General features: G+C 37.6%; 1 protein-coding gene across 2 annotated transcripts; it reads right to left on the reverse strand.

The window, feature by feature from the left end:
* Positions 1–6,564: 6,564 nt before the first annotated feature.
* pfn2a (profilin 2a) lies at positions 6,565–16,412 on the reverse strand. 2 transcript variants are annotated; one of them, XM_066681114.1, is made up of 3 exons: positions 16,067–16,412; positions 12,708–12,900; positions 6,565–8,509 (listed from the first exon to the last, which is right to left on the reverse strand). In XM_066681114.1, exons 1-3 carry the CDS (start codon positions 16,193–16,195, stop codon positions 8,412–8,414), a joined length of 420 nt encoding a protein of 139 aa, XP_066537211.1. In that variant the 5' UTR covers positions 16,196–16,412; the 3' UTR covers positions 6,565–8,411. The 2 variants fall into 2 exon arrangements, with proteins under 2 accessions (XP_066537211.1, XP_066537212.1); XM_066681115.1 differs by lacking the exon at positions 6,565–8,509 and adding an exon at positions 8,516–8,934.
* Positions 16,413–17,395: the final 983 nt, after the last annotated feature.

The raw sequence follows: 17,395 nt of genomic DNA on the forward strand, positions 1-17,395 counted from the left end.
AAAGCACAGTCAAGTAAACTGAATGAAGTGCATACTAGGTAAATACTTGCCTTTAACCAACAGATCCTCAACAGAGGCAAAGTTTTGAATTTTCACAATCCTGCCATTAGGATGACTCCAAAAAGATGAAGTAATTTCAAATTGGAGTTCAATACCTCTGTCGATAAGCAAACCATAACCAAAGGCACTGACTCCACCATGAAATTTCAACATCATAGCATCGTCAGCACAGTCCACTCTGCCGCACTGCTGGGGAATTAGAAACACCAAAGCCATACACCGATCCCTGGAGATGTCACAGCTCACTCCAGTCTGTACCTGAAGGAGTTAGTAAATATGGAAAAGTCCAGAACTGCAAGAGCGTTTGGAATTAAGTTCTAGGAAAGTCTAAGAATCTCAACAGAATATCAAATGGTTATGTTTATGTGTACAGCCCAGTAATAAAAATTGGTTAGAACATAGTTCCAACAGAATAAATAGCAAGTATAACAATTTACACCAAACTAATCCACTTACTAGAACATAAATACAAAATCAAATGGACTATTAATTTTAAACTTATGGATCCAATTTCAGTTTGTATAGCACTATAATATAATTTTGTAAACATCTAAATTATGATTGATAAAAAAAAACAAATATACATACATACATATATACACACACACACATACATATATATATATAGGAGAGAGTGGGTGAGACATTTTCCAGCTTATACAAAATAATGAATTACTTACCTGCCTGATAATCATGTTCCAAAAACACACGTTGCAGGTGGATTGGCGACTCGAAAGTGTCCGTAGGTGTGAGTGTGTGAGTGAATGTGCCTGTGTTGCCCTGTGAAGGACTGGCGTCCCCTCCAGGGTGTATTCCCGCCTTGCGCCCAATGATTCCAGGTAGGCTCTGGACCCCCCGCGACCCTAAATTGGATAAGCGGTTACAAATAATGGATGGATGGATGATAATCATGTTTGGAGAAATACAGGTTTGAGGCTATAGTCATCAGCTCTCTCATTTTGCCCAACGATGAGTTTTCCAAGTCCAACCTTTGATTCTGGTTCCTTACCTAACATTTTCTTGTATATTAGCATTTAAATATTTACTGATTTAGATTTTTCAGCCCATAAAGCAGCACAGTGTCCCAGAGGACTTGGGAACCCAACAACTAGAAGATGAAACACCACTATTTTGCCTTTCTTCCACATTTCAGTAACAACTGCTGCAAGTCACAGCAATGTAGTCTTACTTATGATTACACACCAAAACACCATCCTAAATATAGCGTTATTGGCTTTTTTCCCACCCAGCAACTGCTGTTTGGACTACCGCGTTTTGGATTATTTGCAATTTCCTTCCCCATGTACAAGCAACCACAAGAACAGGTTTATTTATTATTATTTATTTTTGTCTTTTCTCACTCCCATTACTCAGCAGAGTGCAAGCAAATATGAGCTCCTGCGCCTAGGCTGTTAGTATACTCCTCCATGCATGTTGAGCTCTTAGGTGTTTCCAAAGGCTTTACAGTGTTATGACCAATGTTGAACACACTCTCTTTACCAGTTGACCTGATTTTAGTGCTACAGCTTTCAGGAAGCAAGGCTCTGAGTATTAGCTGTGGTTTTATCCAGTCATTAAAAATCAGTAGCCCATCCCTGCCACTGACTTGTTTTTTCAGCTCAGCGAGGCCTGAGGAAAAGGCTGAATTCCTCTGAGGTGACCTCACCAGCAATGCATCACCCAGCACGGAGCCTAGCTCCAGCAATGCAGTTTGTACAACCATCTAAAGGAATGTAATCCTGTTCTGTGTGAGCAGTGAATAATGACTGGAGAGAGTCAGGCCAGGCCTTCGTCATCGTTCCTGACAAAGGCAAATGGGAGGAAGGCAGGGCATAAGGAAGCTTCTCATCACCGAGGTTTGTCTGGATTTCCGGTGTGGGTTTCCTTCTGAAGCTGCTGAAATATTCAACAACAGCACAAGTGTGAACATAAGAGATAGCAGGAGATATGTCATTAATACCAGCTGACAAACATGCTGCTTTGAAAGTAAAATAGTGGAGTGTTTTGGTTCTGAAGAAATTTGCTGTAACTGATTATGGACATTGGTAGTGAATGGTTAAGAAATAGAACAAATTTTGAGAATAACAGTATTATCTTATACCTCTCTTCCCCACACTTGGTGTACTTGAGCTTATGTGCAGCTGCTTCAGAGTAACCAAGTTTTTTATTCATTCTTCTTAAGGAGAATTTACACACACTGTATCTCCATAACCTTAAAACAGTTGAGATAATTCTAAGACGCCTGAAGATGTTTGAACAGACAGTACGTGAACATTAAGCAGGCCATCCAGAAATTTCACAGAGGGATGTTTGTTTTCTTATTCAGAGGGGTGTGTCAAGCAGAGAGGATGATGTCAGCGAATGGCTGTAAACACCAGCAGAAAATAAATAAAACCTCTAAGACATCTACTACTTTAACTTCAGCTAGATTTGATCACCGTTTTTTTCGTTTCAAATCTGTCACATGCACAGATATGAACGTCAGAGACCACTGTTCATTTTTTCCCTCCTCAGTTCAAACTGCCATTAAATACATTAAATAAGTCATTCTCTTTTCCAAAACAACCACACAAGATTCGGAGGGCATTCCACAAAGCAGGATTTCCCAGTTTACCAAGATAAAATAGGACCAAATTAAGGGGCAATTTTGGAAAAACCCTCAATCTATGACTGCTTTGTGGAAACATCCATATTGGTCTGTGCCCATCCTTCCACTGTGGGTCTGAAAGGATATGGAGCTGGATTGAAGAAACCCTTCCACTGAGTAAAGGAAACACAAAAAAAAGAAAAGAATAAAACAGAAACGGCAGGCGTTTCCCTGAACAATGGAAGGGTCCACATCATCACTTGAATGAGTTTGGCATCAGGTTTCAGAAAATGCTAAACCAACCTCCGAGACTGAACTGCTGAGGCGTGGCTGCAGATTTATTTTGAAGACCCGAAAGCGAATCTCCTGGAATTAATGCAAAAGGTGAACACTGTGGATACTGGACAATTGGAGTTTGTTACCTTGTACTTGGTGGAGGTTTTGACTGGGAATTAATGAAAGGCGGTCTCAGATTTTTGCACAGAGCTGTACATCAATGTGTACAATCAATGGTAACTGTGCAACCTGCAGTAAACAAACATCAGAGATGAAATAAGTCAACAGAGCACTCAGACGGTGTGGCTCTGCACATGCAACATATTACTTGAGCTGTGCTGCAGTATCCGTCTATATTCTCCATTAAAACTTGTCTGTGCTTCTTTAAGTTCGATGCTTAAACTCTGCCTGAATATTTTACTTGTGTTATGTAAATGTTGAAATTGAAGAAAAATATATATCATCAAATCTATAATAATTTAAAAAATGAAAAATGGTTTCCTCTGGTCAGTTCGTCATGCATCTCCCTCCCTAAACCACAAATAAGTAGTGGCATTTTAACACTTGATTAATTAAAGGATATTGTGGATTAACCAGATTAAAATTTCAGATTGACAGCATTACTACACTCATAATGGCCCTTATTGGTCAATATTGTGCAAATGCAAAAGTAGAACCCACCGGACTGAATGACTTGTAAACTCACCTGATTTGTGAAACTTTCATGCAATAAGGAAACAAGCAGAGATTTGAGCGCAGTTGATGAATCAGCTTCCGAGCTAAAAAAAAAAAGCTCCACCTACCAACAGCTCATTTACATATAATTTACAGGAAGCACATCCTCATCCCGGTTGACCTTGGGGGTAGATGGTATTCAGAGACTCTTGAGCCAATAAATAAAATTAAATATACCTTATGCACAATTTTATATAACAAGGTCAATCATTTGAAACTAAAAGGAAATTTTAAAGTAAAACTAAGATCTGTTTTTTTTACTCCTGTATTTGGACACATTATAGAAATCAGAAATACAAAAATTAACCAAATTAACAGGTAAAATACAGCAGAAATAAAGATTTAATACTCGTGATTCTGTTCCTCGCTTATTTCTTTGTATTTTTACATCGAGTTTCTCATTTTTCTCACAACACTTCTCTTCGGAATACATTTATTACACATGCTTCTTGTTTGAAGCCCAGCCCCAACTGAGCCGAGGGTGAAAAGTGAAACCTGGATAAACTGGTCCGGCAGCAGAGCTGAAAATATTCAAATATTTACATCAACAACAAAAGAGTGAGGCAGAAAAGAAAAGTGAGGAGATGGGGAGAGGAGATAAGAGCTTCCTGTGGCTTCGGTTTCTGCTTGTTTCTAAAAGCAAGCAATTTTTTTATTTGCCCATCAGTAAAAATAAACAGCCATTAGAAAATGGAGTAGGATTGTTTCACAAAGCTGGATTACACTGGATATCCAGATCATTTAAATGCAGACTCAAGCTTGTGCCATAGAAAAAGAGCAAGAATGTATGAGTCCCCTGCTTTGTGAAATACCCTTCAGGAGTTTTGTTAGCCACATAATTTAAGCCCAAACTCAAACACGTTTACCATAAATCTCTCATGGGTTGATTTACTGAGCAATCTGGTCTCACAGAATCTGGGTGATAAGTTCTTGAGTGTTTTTCATAAGGCTGGTTTTCCCCGTTATTCCAAATGAATTTATTCTAATAAAGCTTTTACAAAATATTTTGGGGCTATTTCAATAAGCAGGATGTCTCAAGTGACCCAGATAAGCCTCAGGTAAAATGTCTAATAGGAAAAATGCTGCGGAATATTTGAACCAGTCATAAAATTTAGGTTCAAGATAACTAACAGCTTGTGAAACACACAAACGTTGACCCATGAAGAATAGGGATTTAAACCAGCAGAAATTTGGCATAATCTTAATGCAACATTAATTCATTGTCTGTTATCCAGTTCAGTGTGGCAGTGGGTCCAAAGCCTACCCGGAATCACTGGGCAGAAGGTGGGAACACACCCTGGAGGGGGCACCAGTCCTTTAAAGGGCAACACACTCACCTATGTACACTCGAGTCAGTAACATTTTTTTGGATATATGCACTTAAACATACATATTTTACTCTTTGTATCTGTTTTTATAGACCTCTATTTTTATTACATTATTCCAGTTAGATTCTCTGTATAATCATTCATTCATTGTATGTATACAGAAAATTAGACTGGAAAAATGTAAAACTAATTTGAAAATGAACATTGTCATTTCTGGATCATTTCACCACAGTCCCCTGCCAAGTGTAGGCTAGAGGAGTATAAATGGCCCCCACACCATTGGGGCATGGAGCTGAGAGTGAAGGAAAAAAACATCTCCAAAATAGTAACTTTACAGGAGATGGAAAAATAGGAGGCAATGTATAAATATATTTTTCCCAAGGAGCATTTCTACTGGTCCATTTATCATGACATTTTCAATGTGAATAATAGTTGCTGTGGTTAAATGACGACAAATATTCATTCTACAATTATGGAGATGCGTATTTTTTCCATTGGACAGCTTGGGTATGTAAAGCAGATACACCCATCACAGCTGGACAAGAATGAGCGAAAGGAGACACTACTAAAATACTACACCAATGGGAGCTGGAGAAAATGAGGATATGTAAACTGGTGGGATGCTACAGTAGGCGGCAGATACAACAATTCACTGGTGTGTTTAAGACAGCACCTCAACTCTGATGATTCATAAAAAGTTGTATTCCAAAATCAAAAATAAATATCATAGACGGAGGACAGACTGTTTGCACTTGTTTATATATTTTAGCAGTGTCAAAAGTTAAACGCAACAAGTTTTAATAGCAACACTAACACTCATAAATATGGTGGTAAAGCATGTCTCTGAATTCTAGTAGTCCTAGTCAGTCTCCATCGAACTGAAGCCCAAAGGCACTCCTTTTTTAGGGGAGTCTGCAATCCTTTGTGTAAAATGTGCAAAGAGGCCAAGCAAGAAACCATATACTACATGGTGAACGTAGACAAATGAGTAGCACTGAAACACTGAATGTGTAAACTGCTAAACAGCATTCCAAAATAACAGTGAACCCATTCTTCTCTCTCAACCTACAAATGCAGATTTAAAAAAAACAAAATCTTTAGGAAAAAATAATCAGCAAATAAAACCTTTTAATCACGACTAACATTTCACAACACTATCATATACATTTATTTTCAGAAGCCCATAAATAGTGGTAATAAAGTCTAATTCTTAGTCTAAAAATGTCCTATTCAACTGAAGGAACAAAAGCAACAAAATATTTGATTCATTTCTGGTTGGAATAGATTTATTTGATCTGTCTGTAAACAAGGTGTTTAAATTCATGGCATTGTTTCTTTGTCCCACACAAATTGGAGTCATGTTATCTATAATCTATCTATCTATCTATATATTTATATTTATATACCGGCTGGTCAGATATACTCAGGAGTATGAAAGTAGGGAGCAAAGTGGACATGATTTCGTTGACATGTTTAACTTTAATCTGTACATATTCCACAAGCCCTGGAGAGTTTGAATTTGCGCCAAATATCCCAAAGAAGGTGCCATTTCGAGAATTGACTCCTTACAAGGCAGCGGTTTGTTTTAAAATCCATCTCACAGTAGCAACAGATCAGATCTACATTATGGCACAGGATACACAGCTTTTTTTTGTTTGTTTTTCCTTTTTTTGGATTAAGTTTCCACAGTACAACTCAACTAGTGGTCTTCATTTTTCCCGACTAATACCACCATAACCCAGAAGTTATCATTTCCTTTTATTTAGTGTATACAGTTTACTTCAGTGTCTTTTTCTTTGCCTAGTTAATGAAGTATTTGTACCGTGGGCAGTTGATACATTGCAGTCGAATAGAGCACAATTCCCCAATGATGTTGATAATTTTTGTTTTGTTTTTTTGCTGAGAATTATGGATTAACAGTGTCCCAAAAACAAAAATAGTGTTATGGAAATTTTGTAGTGACCCAAAGTTATAATGCTAAGACTGCCACTTCATCTATTCAAGACATTCATGAGAAAAACAAACCCAAAAAAGGGAAGAAAAGGTAGTTTACCATTAAATCTTTGCCTCCCTCCCCCACAAAAAGACATTGATGCCATTATTAATTATAATAACAAGAATAGTGTATAATCACAAAGTTAGTGTAGCTGTGTTTGAAGTGTTGGATTATTTTAGTGTTCTAATCGTCAGCAACAGATGAATCTAGCAGTCATCCTTCATTAAACCTGCAGCAGTTCTGTCAAATCCCCAGGATGCGAAACAAAAACAAACATTGGTCCAATCGGTGGAAAAATAAAGGGAAAGAAAATGGACACATCACCAGTGTTACATCAGGAAGGGCAGTGCTTAAAAAAAAAAATAAAAAATAAAAAAATTAATAGAGCTGGCGAACAGTTCATTTGTGTTTGGGTTTGATTTTTTTTTTTTTTTAAACAAGTGGCTGAGCTATAGGTAGCGGTGGAATGTCCTTACAAAAGTCCAGGATGTAGATGCTCCGGAGAAGCTGTGTTTCTTTTCTTTTTGTTTTTTAACCCAGAAAGTTGTAAAATGCTGATCTGCCATCACAGTCAGAGGAAAATAATAAATCCAACATTACACCAAGGACTTACAAGACCACATCCAAGTTACAACAGCAAAAGCATCTGATGAGGGGAATTAAACAAAAATAATAAAATAAAAACAAAGTGTTAAGGTATCCTTCATTGTTTTTTTTTTTTTTGTTTTTTTTTTTAAAGAGAAAAGTGTTGAGAAATGAAGCCAGAGGTGTAAATTTGGTTGTGGTGTTTCAGGAGGAAAGTGGGAGGGGGTGTGTTAAAGATTAAAGACTACTGTTACTTCGTTGTTTGAGAGACAGTGGGTTTGATTTGGATTATAATGATATTATACTTAACGATAGCGAGAGAGATATGCATGCACTAGTCTCTTCTGTTTTCTTCCCCTTCCTGGGCATGCTGTGTACACGAGGAAGACAACCCAAAACTAAAACAGAAACGAAAGCAAAACAGCAGAGCTTGGAGAGGCACAGATCTCAGAGCACCTCGCAAAGATGGACAAGCCTTGTTGTTTCGCTTTGCATGTTTGTTTTTAGTTTTTTTTTTTGTTTAAAGTGTGTGACGTACAGTTTTAAGCCTTCATAATATCATGCTTGTTTTTCTGTGGCACTACAAAAATGGGGATGGGGAACACTTTGCTGAAGAAACACAAGAAAAATGTGTTGAGTGAAGGGAGGGGACTAAGTGAGGTGGGATTTACCACAAAGTGTGAACGTGGATGGGGAGACAGTGACGCACCCACTAACTGTATCTGGAAGTGCTGTGAAGGCGAGGAGAAGAAACAATAAAACGGGTAATAATAAATGGGGAAGGGTTACAGTGAGCTGCTGTGTGGATGGAGAGATGGATGGATGGATGGGTTAAGTGGCTGCTTCAGTATCCAACTTTCCTCAGGTACTCAGCCATGCCAAATGCTTTCTTATTGAGTGATCCTCCATGGATACCTTCCTTTCCCATGACTACAACCAATACTGGAGTACATAAAAAGAGGGACAGGGAGGAGGGAGGGGGGGGGAGACGACAAATGAACAAAGTTAGAAAGAAAGAAAAGTCTTTAATTAAACCCCCTGTGAATCACAGGGAAAAAATAAAATAAAAACAAAACCAAACCAAAAACATTAGGATCTTACCACCGTTCCATTCGATTGCTATTAAATTTTTCCAAGACATTTTCATTTGTTTGTTTTTGTTTTTTTTTTGTTTTTTTAAACTGCTCGAAGGAGAAAGCTTAACAGCAAAAAACAACCCTCTTTGTCCCTCAATTTGAAACTAAACAAGCTTTTTTTAGTGTAATTACATTAGAACCCTGAATCCCTCAAGTACTTTGCCATTGAGTATGCCTTCTTATTCAATCCGCCTCCATGGACCCCTTCTTTGCCCATTACAAGAACCAAGACTGGAAGAGAAAGAGAAATAGAAAGAGAAAAAGGAGAAAGAGAAATTGGTGCTGTTAGAAAACGAATAAATAAATAATAATAAAAAAAAAATCAAAGTAAGCAGGAGACAGAAATCATCTGCAGCTTAAAGTGTGCATGCCCATGCTTTCAGAGCAAAAGGAAGACATCATAAAACTCCTAAGTAAAACAGATCAAACCCAGATCCAGCCCCGAAAGAGGGAGATTTAAAAGGGAGAGGAAACCCTGGCTTCCTCAACCACACTGCATCTGCCACAGGGCAAAGAAACAGCGACGAGTCATAAGTTACTTAATCATTTACAACACCTTCTCACTTCTTTAAAACCACCTTAAAACAATGGATAAAAATTTGATTTGCTGTAGAGCGCTTAAAGAACCTACTGATCGCAAACAAGATTAGAGTCTCACTGAACAAACTTATACGACAGGCGCAATACAGCGATCTGACTCTAGATCAGATAGAACAGATAGTGGTGCCACTTGTTTATTTTCATATGTTGGGAGTTTACACAAGTCTTACTTGTCTGTGTTCCTTAAGGCCTTTACATGCCTTATTTTAATGTTACATAACAGTAAACTGCTACAGTATAATGTATATTAATTTTATGTGCATTGTTTTATATTTCCTTAATTTTATACAATTAACAATTTATATACAATGTTAGTTAAATATATGTTAATATAGTTTATTATAGAAACTGTAGTTTACTATACTGTAATATTGCACTGACTGCAAACCAGAACCTACAGAGGTTTATACATCAATTTTGTTTTTAAGTCTTTGAAAAATAGTAATTCAATTTTACAGCACTGTATTGAAATCAATGGGCCAGGTAAAGGAAGGGGGGGGGGGTCCTACACTCCTCCAAAAGTTACACGGCACTGTGTCTGCAGTGCTGAGCAGTAGCAATGACAGAGGCACTATGAGGTCAGTGAAGCATCACAATGATTTTAAAGCAGTAAATATTTCCAGATAAAATACATAATGTTCCTTTAAAATGTTTATATTATTCTGCCCCCCACCCACCTAATTATCCAAATCCTGATAATCAATAGTGACAGCCCTAATTTTAATCGATTACATTTTCACTAATGCGGCTGTGGATAAGCCATTGTTCTCACCTTAAAGCCTCCATCTGAAGCAGTGTTAGGTTAAGAGTAATCCAGCTGAGTTTTATGGCCTCTGAGCGCACAACTCAATTGTAGATGCATGAATAGTCTATCAGCAGAGGAATCTGTTTAATACCACTTGTCTTCTTAATTGCTTTACATTTACACTCTTTGACCCTTGAGATATTTGAACACTGATGGGTTAATAATTCTGATTTCTTAACAGAAGAGCTTGAGGCTGGAAAAAGTTTGAAGCACATTATACATTACATATGCTCATGAAATGCAGAGCACTGTTTTGAAGCAGTTGGATGAGGATCAGTCAGCTGGTGTAAAGACAGTGCAGCAGATGCAAAACCTGAGTCTGGCTATTTATCACCTCCTAGCGTTTTGTGTGCGAGTCTCTTACCCTGCGTTCACACTGACAGATGACAAGGTGCAGCTCATTACAAGAAAATTTAGTAGCCACAATAAACAGACAATACATTTCAACAGACACCAACAATATCTGCTACTTTCTCCAACATGTTTGACTTCAGAGTGTCCCTGTATTTGTGCAAAGATGCATTGCATAAAACCGGTAAAAACACTGTGATAAGCCTCCATGTTTACCACCACACCACTCAATAGGATCATGAGGCAAGTTGGGAATGGCTGGTCAGTAATATGTTGGAGTCAACTCAGTGTAATCTTCATAAATATTCTTCATAAAGATCAGAAAATCTCAACTTGATTTGTCACTTGCTTCATGGCTACACATCAATTTCTCCCAGAGGAAATAACTGATCACTCGTCGCTCTGTCACGTGCTAGTGTGAACGCTGGGTTAAACGGTTTATACCCAAGATTGGGTTCATGTTATCTTATTTTCAGTATGAGCTACACTGACTAAGGTGGTTACAATCTCTAGGAGGCTGTCATTCCATCTGCTGGAGTCCACGCCCACACAGCAGAACGGTAAAAAGTGACCAAATACAAGGACACTGTTGTAATGTTATTTCTGGAGAAAAAGGGTATTTAAAACACTCTTTAGAGGAATATTTGTCAAGGACCTTCAAATGAGGCTTAAATTTTAAATCACATAGGTTGATTCCTAACATAAGTGAATTAAAATGGCATAAATCATTAAATCCATAAAGAAAATTTGGTAATCCTTCATGACAGCAAAACTCTTAGATTTATAAAAGCTTCCAACAATCTTACAAAAAAAAAAAAAAAACATAGCATAAATTACTGAATTGTCTTTAGGGATAAATATACACAATTTCAGGTTTTTAAATCATAAGCAAATTCTGACTTAGTTTTTAAAATATTAAAACTCTACATATGTACTCTTCTAATAATCAACAGAAATTACACTAAGCCCTGTATTCATTTTCCTGATCATCTTAAATAGTATTTACTGAGACGAACAGGTCCAGATGAAGGTGCATCCCTGGACATGTATGAAAGGGTTTGGTCTAAAACATTAATAGTTTAACAGGTGAAGGATGAGAGGTTGTAACCCCAGAGGCCTGTGCAGTGGTGATTAACGATATTAAAAAAAGTGGTAAAGAAGAAAATGAAGTGAATAAAGAGCATAGAAACAGGGCAAAGAGGACAGAAGAGTCTCGCACTGGCTTTACCATCAGTGAACAGAACCTGAACGAGGACCACAAAGGCAGACTATGAGTTTTGCATAAAGGTTTAGTATATATTCTTCAAAAATCTAACTAAGCGCCATTTAAAACTCCATTATCAATATTTAAAAACACAGTATATACTCCCTGTCCATATTCTGATGCATGAGCAGGCATACAGTCACATCTCATCCCTGTGAGAACAAAACCTTGCATCTCCAAATAAGCTAACAAGTTTAAAGAGAAAAAAGGTTATTTTAAACTGGTTTATGCGCCAAAGAGCTGGCCTCCCCTGTTTAAAAGTAGTGCCTGTATGACAGGGGTTCTCTTATGTGAATAGAATATAATTTAATTCTGAGAATTTATGCATTTTTCCTTTGTTTCTATAAAAATTTGTCCAAATACAAAGAAACAAAGTTCTGATTCCAACAGAGACTTTTATACTATAATCAAGAGATGCTCAACAATATCAGATTTGAAATACATTTACAAATAAATATTATCAGTTCATATTTATATCAATTATTGATTTGGGTAAGAAATATTTCTGGAATATAATAAATATACACACACATCTGGAATAAATTATATCATCGTTTAAAATAAGCATAAGTTATCATCAGATAAAAACATCAAATCAAATGTGGCCTAATTCACTTTATACTTGACTTAGACAAATGCCCATGAATTATATTTATAATCATAAATGGTTTCAAACTGGGGGTAATATGCACAAAAACTTAATGTTTAATTTTCACACAATGAGTCATTCTCATTTTTCTCTTAAGTCCTGAAATCTAACCTATAAATTACTAAGACTTATTTAACTGGATTAATTTAATAACTTTATAAAAAAAATAAATAATAATAAAAAATACTAAAATATTTAGATTTTCCAAATTTTCCAGGTTCACCTGGGAACTGCAGAGCAACCAGGCTGACTTTAGGTCAGCTTAGGGTAATTACTTTGCGCTTTTACATATGCAAAGCCTAAATGCAGTCATTTGAACACAGAAATGGGTTTACCTTTGCCAGCTCTGCCTACAGAAACGTTGTATGTGGGTTCTCCTCCTTGGCTCTTCGTCCTGATGTCCATGGTCCAGTCCCCATCAACATGGAGGCTGTCTCTGATCACGGAGCACTTCTTTTTGCCGAGGGTCAGACCATTGGTGAAGAAGGACTCGCGGTCTTTGCCCACTATGATATCGATTTCTTCAGGCTGTAAAGAAATGGACAGCAGGAGGAGGTAGCTCAGAATTTTATCTGGACCTTTAGGATGGAAAGTTCACCTTTCAGGTCTCACCGAGAGATCTGTACTTGAGTTTGAAATGCTTTCAGACATGAATTACTAAGAGGAAAAGTAAAAAGCCTTTCTAATCAGTTACTTGTGCTTATATCTAGCTATGTGAACTGAATTACAGCTTGAGGAGTCCTGGGACATTGCACTCTACAAATTTGGCGTACCAAACACACCCGAGTCTAAAAGCATCAAAAGATGAGTGTCAGCAGATAGCAAAAACATACAAGCATCTTAACAAAGGTCAACATGCCTGTATTTTTAAAAATTTGATTAAGCCCTTAATAGATTCATAACATACTTAGAATTACTCAGTCTTCTTTTAGAGAAACCCTAGTTAAATCCTTTTAGTGCCTTATTTCTCTTTTACACAATAAAGTTGGCACCATGCAACTTTTGGGTGACAAAGCAAATAAATAAAAATTGTTTCTAATCCAAGTTTCATACCATCATGACTTCCGAATTTCTCTAGTTCTTAGAGATGAAATTTTGATTGAGATGCCTAGCTTTTGAGTTTCTGTCCTCCCACTAAAAAAATAATAAGAAAAACCAACCTATTTTAACAACTACCAAATTGGCCAAAGCCTCTAACAAAAGTAAGCCCTTATCTAGAACACTTTTAATATAACTTAAGATGGAAAAAATCTGCCAAAAAAGAAAATTTATTGGAAGTGAAATCCACCTGGTCATGTTTTATCATCTCAAAAAACCCTAATTAGTTCACTACTGCAAATCTGAGAACACAAGGCCTTTCTATAGATAGATAAAGAAAACACTGCTTTAGACTTAAGATTTAATCATTTATAAATAAAAAGTCTAAAATTACCAGTTTCCCAAAGAGGAAAATTAGTTCACCAGTCACTAACACATTCTTACTGCACATGCTGAATATACCTTACCTCATATGGACATAATGCGTTCATTTTGTTTATATTCCTTTAATTCTTATTATTCCTGCTGCTGCTGCTTATAAATATTTATGCTTTCTTTGCCGGAATGGAAGGAATGCAGCTGAAGAATTTCATTGTCCTGTGCAACAGGGTTTACTGCGCACATAACCAAACTTAGTCTTGGACATTTAAAAGATTGTGATAAAGCATTGAGGTCTGAGAAACAAGACTTAGTTTAATAACTACAACAATACAAAATATCAGTTTAACTTCAAATCAAATGAGAAAGCTGGGAGCGTCGGACTCCTTTCCCGGGGAGTTACCCCTCAGCCATTTCCTCCTTCTTTCACACCATGTGCAAATCAGCACCAGGCCGGATTTTAAACTCCATTCTGTACTCAAATAATAACCGAAAACCGGATAAAACCAGGTCCCAATTCAAGTTAAAGTAGTTAACGTTAAACATACATTTCAATAAGGGTGAAAATGAAATGGTTGCTTTATGACGAAAAGAAAAAAAAACGGGAGAAAAGCAACAGGGAATAAATGGGCAGAGAGGACGCCATCTTTGAAAAGGACGAGGGCTGTGCTCCTGGCGAGAAAAGAAAGGAAGAAAAGAAAGAGTGAGAGAAGAAAAGAATAATGGAGAGGGGAAAAAAGAGGGACTATATCCGAGAACCACGCCTGTATAGCTTATCTCTAACATGATACAGGAGGAGGAGAAAGAGTGGGGGGTAAGGCCATCGTCTCATTCCACCTTAAATGGTGCAGCGAGTTCATGCAGCCGACACACCATTTAAGGTGGAGTGGCGGGATTTGATTAACAGTATCCTGTCCAAAATCTCCCACTTAAGGTGGACCGGGAAATCTGAACACGAACCCGGCAAATACCTGGTAACTCGCCAGCTTAAGGTGGAACGGGAAGTTAGAATAAACTCCAGATTAGAAAAATCCGCACATTTAAGGTGGAACATTTTTCCTCGAAAAAAAAAAAGCCAACTTTAGCCTCAATTTCACCACATAATTTAAGGTGAAACCGCATTTTCACATAAGCCGACTTTCACCCGTTTAGGATACTATTTAAGGTGGAACGGGTGTTACACGAAGCCGGCTGCTAAGCTGTTTTGAGCGCTCATTCATTTAAACTGAGATGTAAAACTCCACTAAAGAAACAGTCTGCCTTGTTAAACAGTCATTTGAGCTATATCACTTAAGGTAGAACGGCAAACTCGAACAGCACGTCAAATTCAACATCGTGAAATTCGCACAGTTAAGGTGGGGTGAGAATGAGCACTGAATAAGGTTTTGTAAATTTAAGGTGGACTGTAGAAGTAGTCAACTTCTGTCTATGAATGCCGCCCATCTGGGGTGGAACGAAGACACGAAGCCGGCTAATACGCATCTAACTTAAATTCAGTCTAATATAGTCTCCCGCTTAAGCAGCACCATTTAAGGTGGAAAGGAAAATTCCAATGCGGTGCAGGCGAATATGGAGGTAACTTCAGCTTCGTGAAAAAGAAAAAGCCCCCTTTAGACCATGTGGTTCGGTCAAAAATAAAGTTCAACCATATTTTCCGTATATTTACAGACTCTGAAATTAAAATGGTGCGTAGCGTTTTTGAAATCACAATTTGCTGTTTATAGCTGTCAGTATTTATTACTGCAACCCCATTTTTTGCTTTTTTTTTTTGTTTCGGATATCAATGAAAGGCGGCGGCTATAGACATAAACCAGTATTTCTCATTCTTTAACAAAGGCCAGTCATGGCTGCTCTGGTTCTGGAACATTCGCACTCGGGAATAGGTGGAAGTTTTTGGAGTGTTTTATTCTAGTTATTGCAATTTAATTCATTTTTCTAAAGCTGAAACAGGCCCAGGCCCGTACAGCACGGCCTACAAGGCCAGCTTAGCTTAAACACGAGGCCCGAAATGTAGTGATATTCACAATTATTGGCATATTTGTGTGTTTATTTAAAGAAAACCGGCACATTAGGAGCACAATGCGAGCTGTTGATTAACAGTTATAGTCTAAAACTGCGGCTTCCTTTGTCATGTGATTGGAGGTTAGGACTAAGCGGCGCGGCGGAGGGATATTTCTAACGGGGCGCCAAAAACAGGCAAAACAGAAAATTTAAGACAAGACAAAAACTCGAATTTTTTAAAAACGTTGTGCGGACTTTAACCTCTCCAAACCCGTACCGTCATTTCCCGGAAAATGCCTCCCTCCGCCGATGCCCACACATATTTGGCGTCCGTATAACCAACGATGGCGGAGTCCTGGCAGCTCCCGTCGGCCATCAGGTTATCCACGTAGCTCTGCCAAGACATGCTTCTTCTCTGCGGGCTTTTCTCTCTGCCTTCTATTTCACCAAACGAGCCTCCAGGCGAGGTTCAACCAAATCCACCGAGGTCAAGAGCCGAAGCGAGCGTGTGTCTGTCCGCGGCGGATTTACTGTTTTCCCTCTTTATTCTCCTGTGGGAAGAGAGGGGAAGAAAAGAGGGAGAGAGAGAGCGAGAGAGAGACGATCGGGCGGGCTGCGCCTGGGTGTAGTCCCCCTACTCATATCCCTCCGCGCCGTCGGGGGAGGGGGGGGGGAATCGATTCCCATGGAATGGAGTCAAAGAGTCAATTTGACACAATGATCTTCATTTCTAAATATAAACAAGATTTTATTTTTATCATGTTTATTTTTTATCATCTAAATTTTTAAATCGCCATTGAATCTAAGAGAACACACAAACAGGAATCTATTTTGTTAATAGTGACGATATATATATGTTTTAAAGCATAACTTTTCTAGAATTGATATACATAAAATCTGTTTAATTTAGTTAATATTTCACTTTCATACAATTCTACAATGTAACTGAGCTGAACGGGTTTGAAGTGTTAAGACATAAGTCTTTACATTTTTAGATCACAAGTTAAACATTAGTTCAGATAAAACTACAGTTTGGAGATGTGAAAGTAGAGAAAGGTCACATTTGTTAAGACAGATTTTCTAGACATTGGCAGCAGACATGGAACGTCTGTGTGTGCAGTCGAGTCCAAATCACTGGAATCGACTCCATTCCCAAACGTGTGCAATCGGAGAATCGACTCTGTAGGATTGACTCCTGCCCTAGTGCAACAGTCGAATCTTTTGGCTCCTCAAACGACACTTGGTTTAATGACATTGGTAGTGTTATTTTTTTAATCAGCCTCCTGTTTGACCAGTGATTATGGTCTATTATAAGACATGACGTAATTGTAGATTAGATTTAGATCATACTATACGAGACAATCAACCTAATATCACAATACTACGTTATTTATTATAAACTAACACCCAAATTCCATCTAGGAACTGACAGTTAATCATTCCTTCGTTATGTATACATGCACATGTTCAAAAATCAAGAAAATATTGTGATCTCCTTATACCAGTCTTAGATTGTTGATATATTTGATGATAACAATTTTATTCATTTTGAATGTATAATACTCTGTGTTATCTTAATCTTTTGTAGGATATTTGGATGTAGCTA

Source organism: Hoplias malabaricus, chromosome 9, assembly GCF_029633855.1.
Source record: "Hoplias malabaricus isolate fHopMal1 chromosome 9, fHopMal1.hap1, whole genome shotgun sequence".
In the NCBI taxonomy this organism is placed as follows: domain Eukaryota; kingdom Metazoa; phylum Chordata; class Actinopteri; order Characiformes; family Erythrinidae; genus Hoplias; species Hoplias malabaricus.

Coding starts and splice junctions, on each gene's coding strand:
- pfn2a (XM_066681114.1), bottom strand. CDS start 16,195: ATGTCTTGGCAGAGCTACGTGGATAACCTGATGGCCGACGGGAGCTGC. Junction 12,901..16,066: donor GCATTTTCCGGGAAATGACG/GTACGGGTTTGG, acceptor ATTTCTTTACAG/CCTGAAGAAATCGATATCAT. Junction 8,510..12,707: donor TGTAGGCAGAGCTGGCAAAG/GTAAACCCATTT, acceptor TATGTACTCCAG/TATTGGTTGTAGTCATGGGA.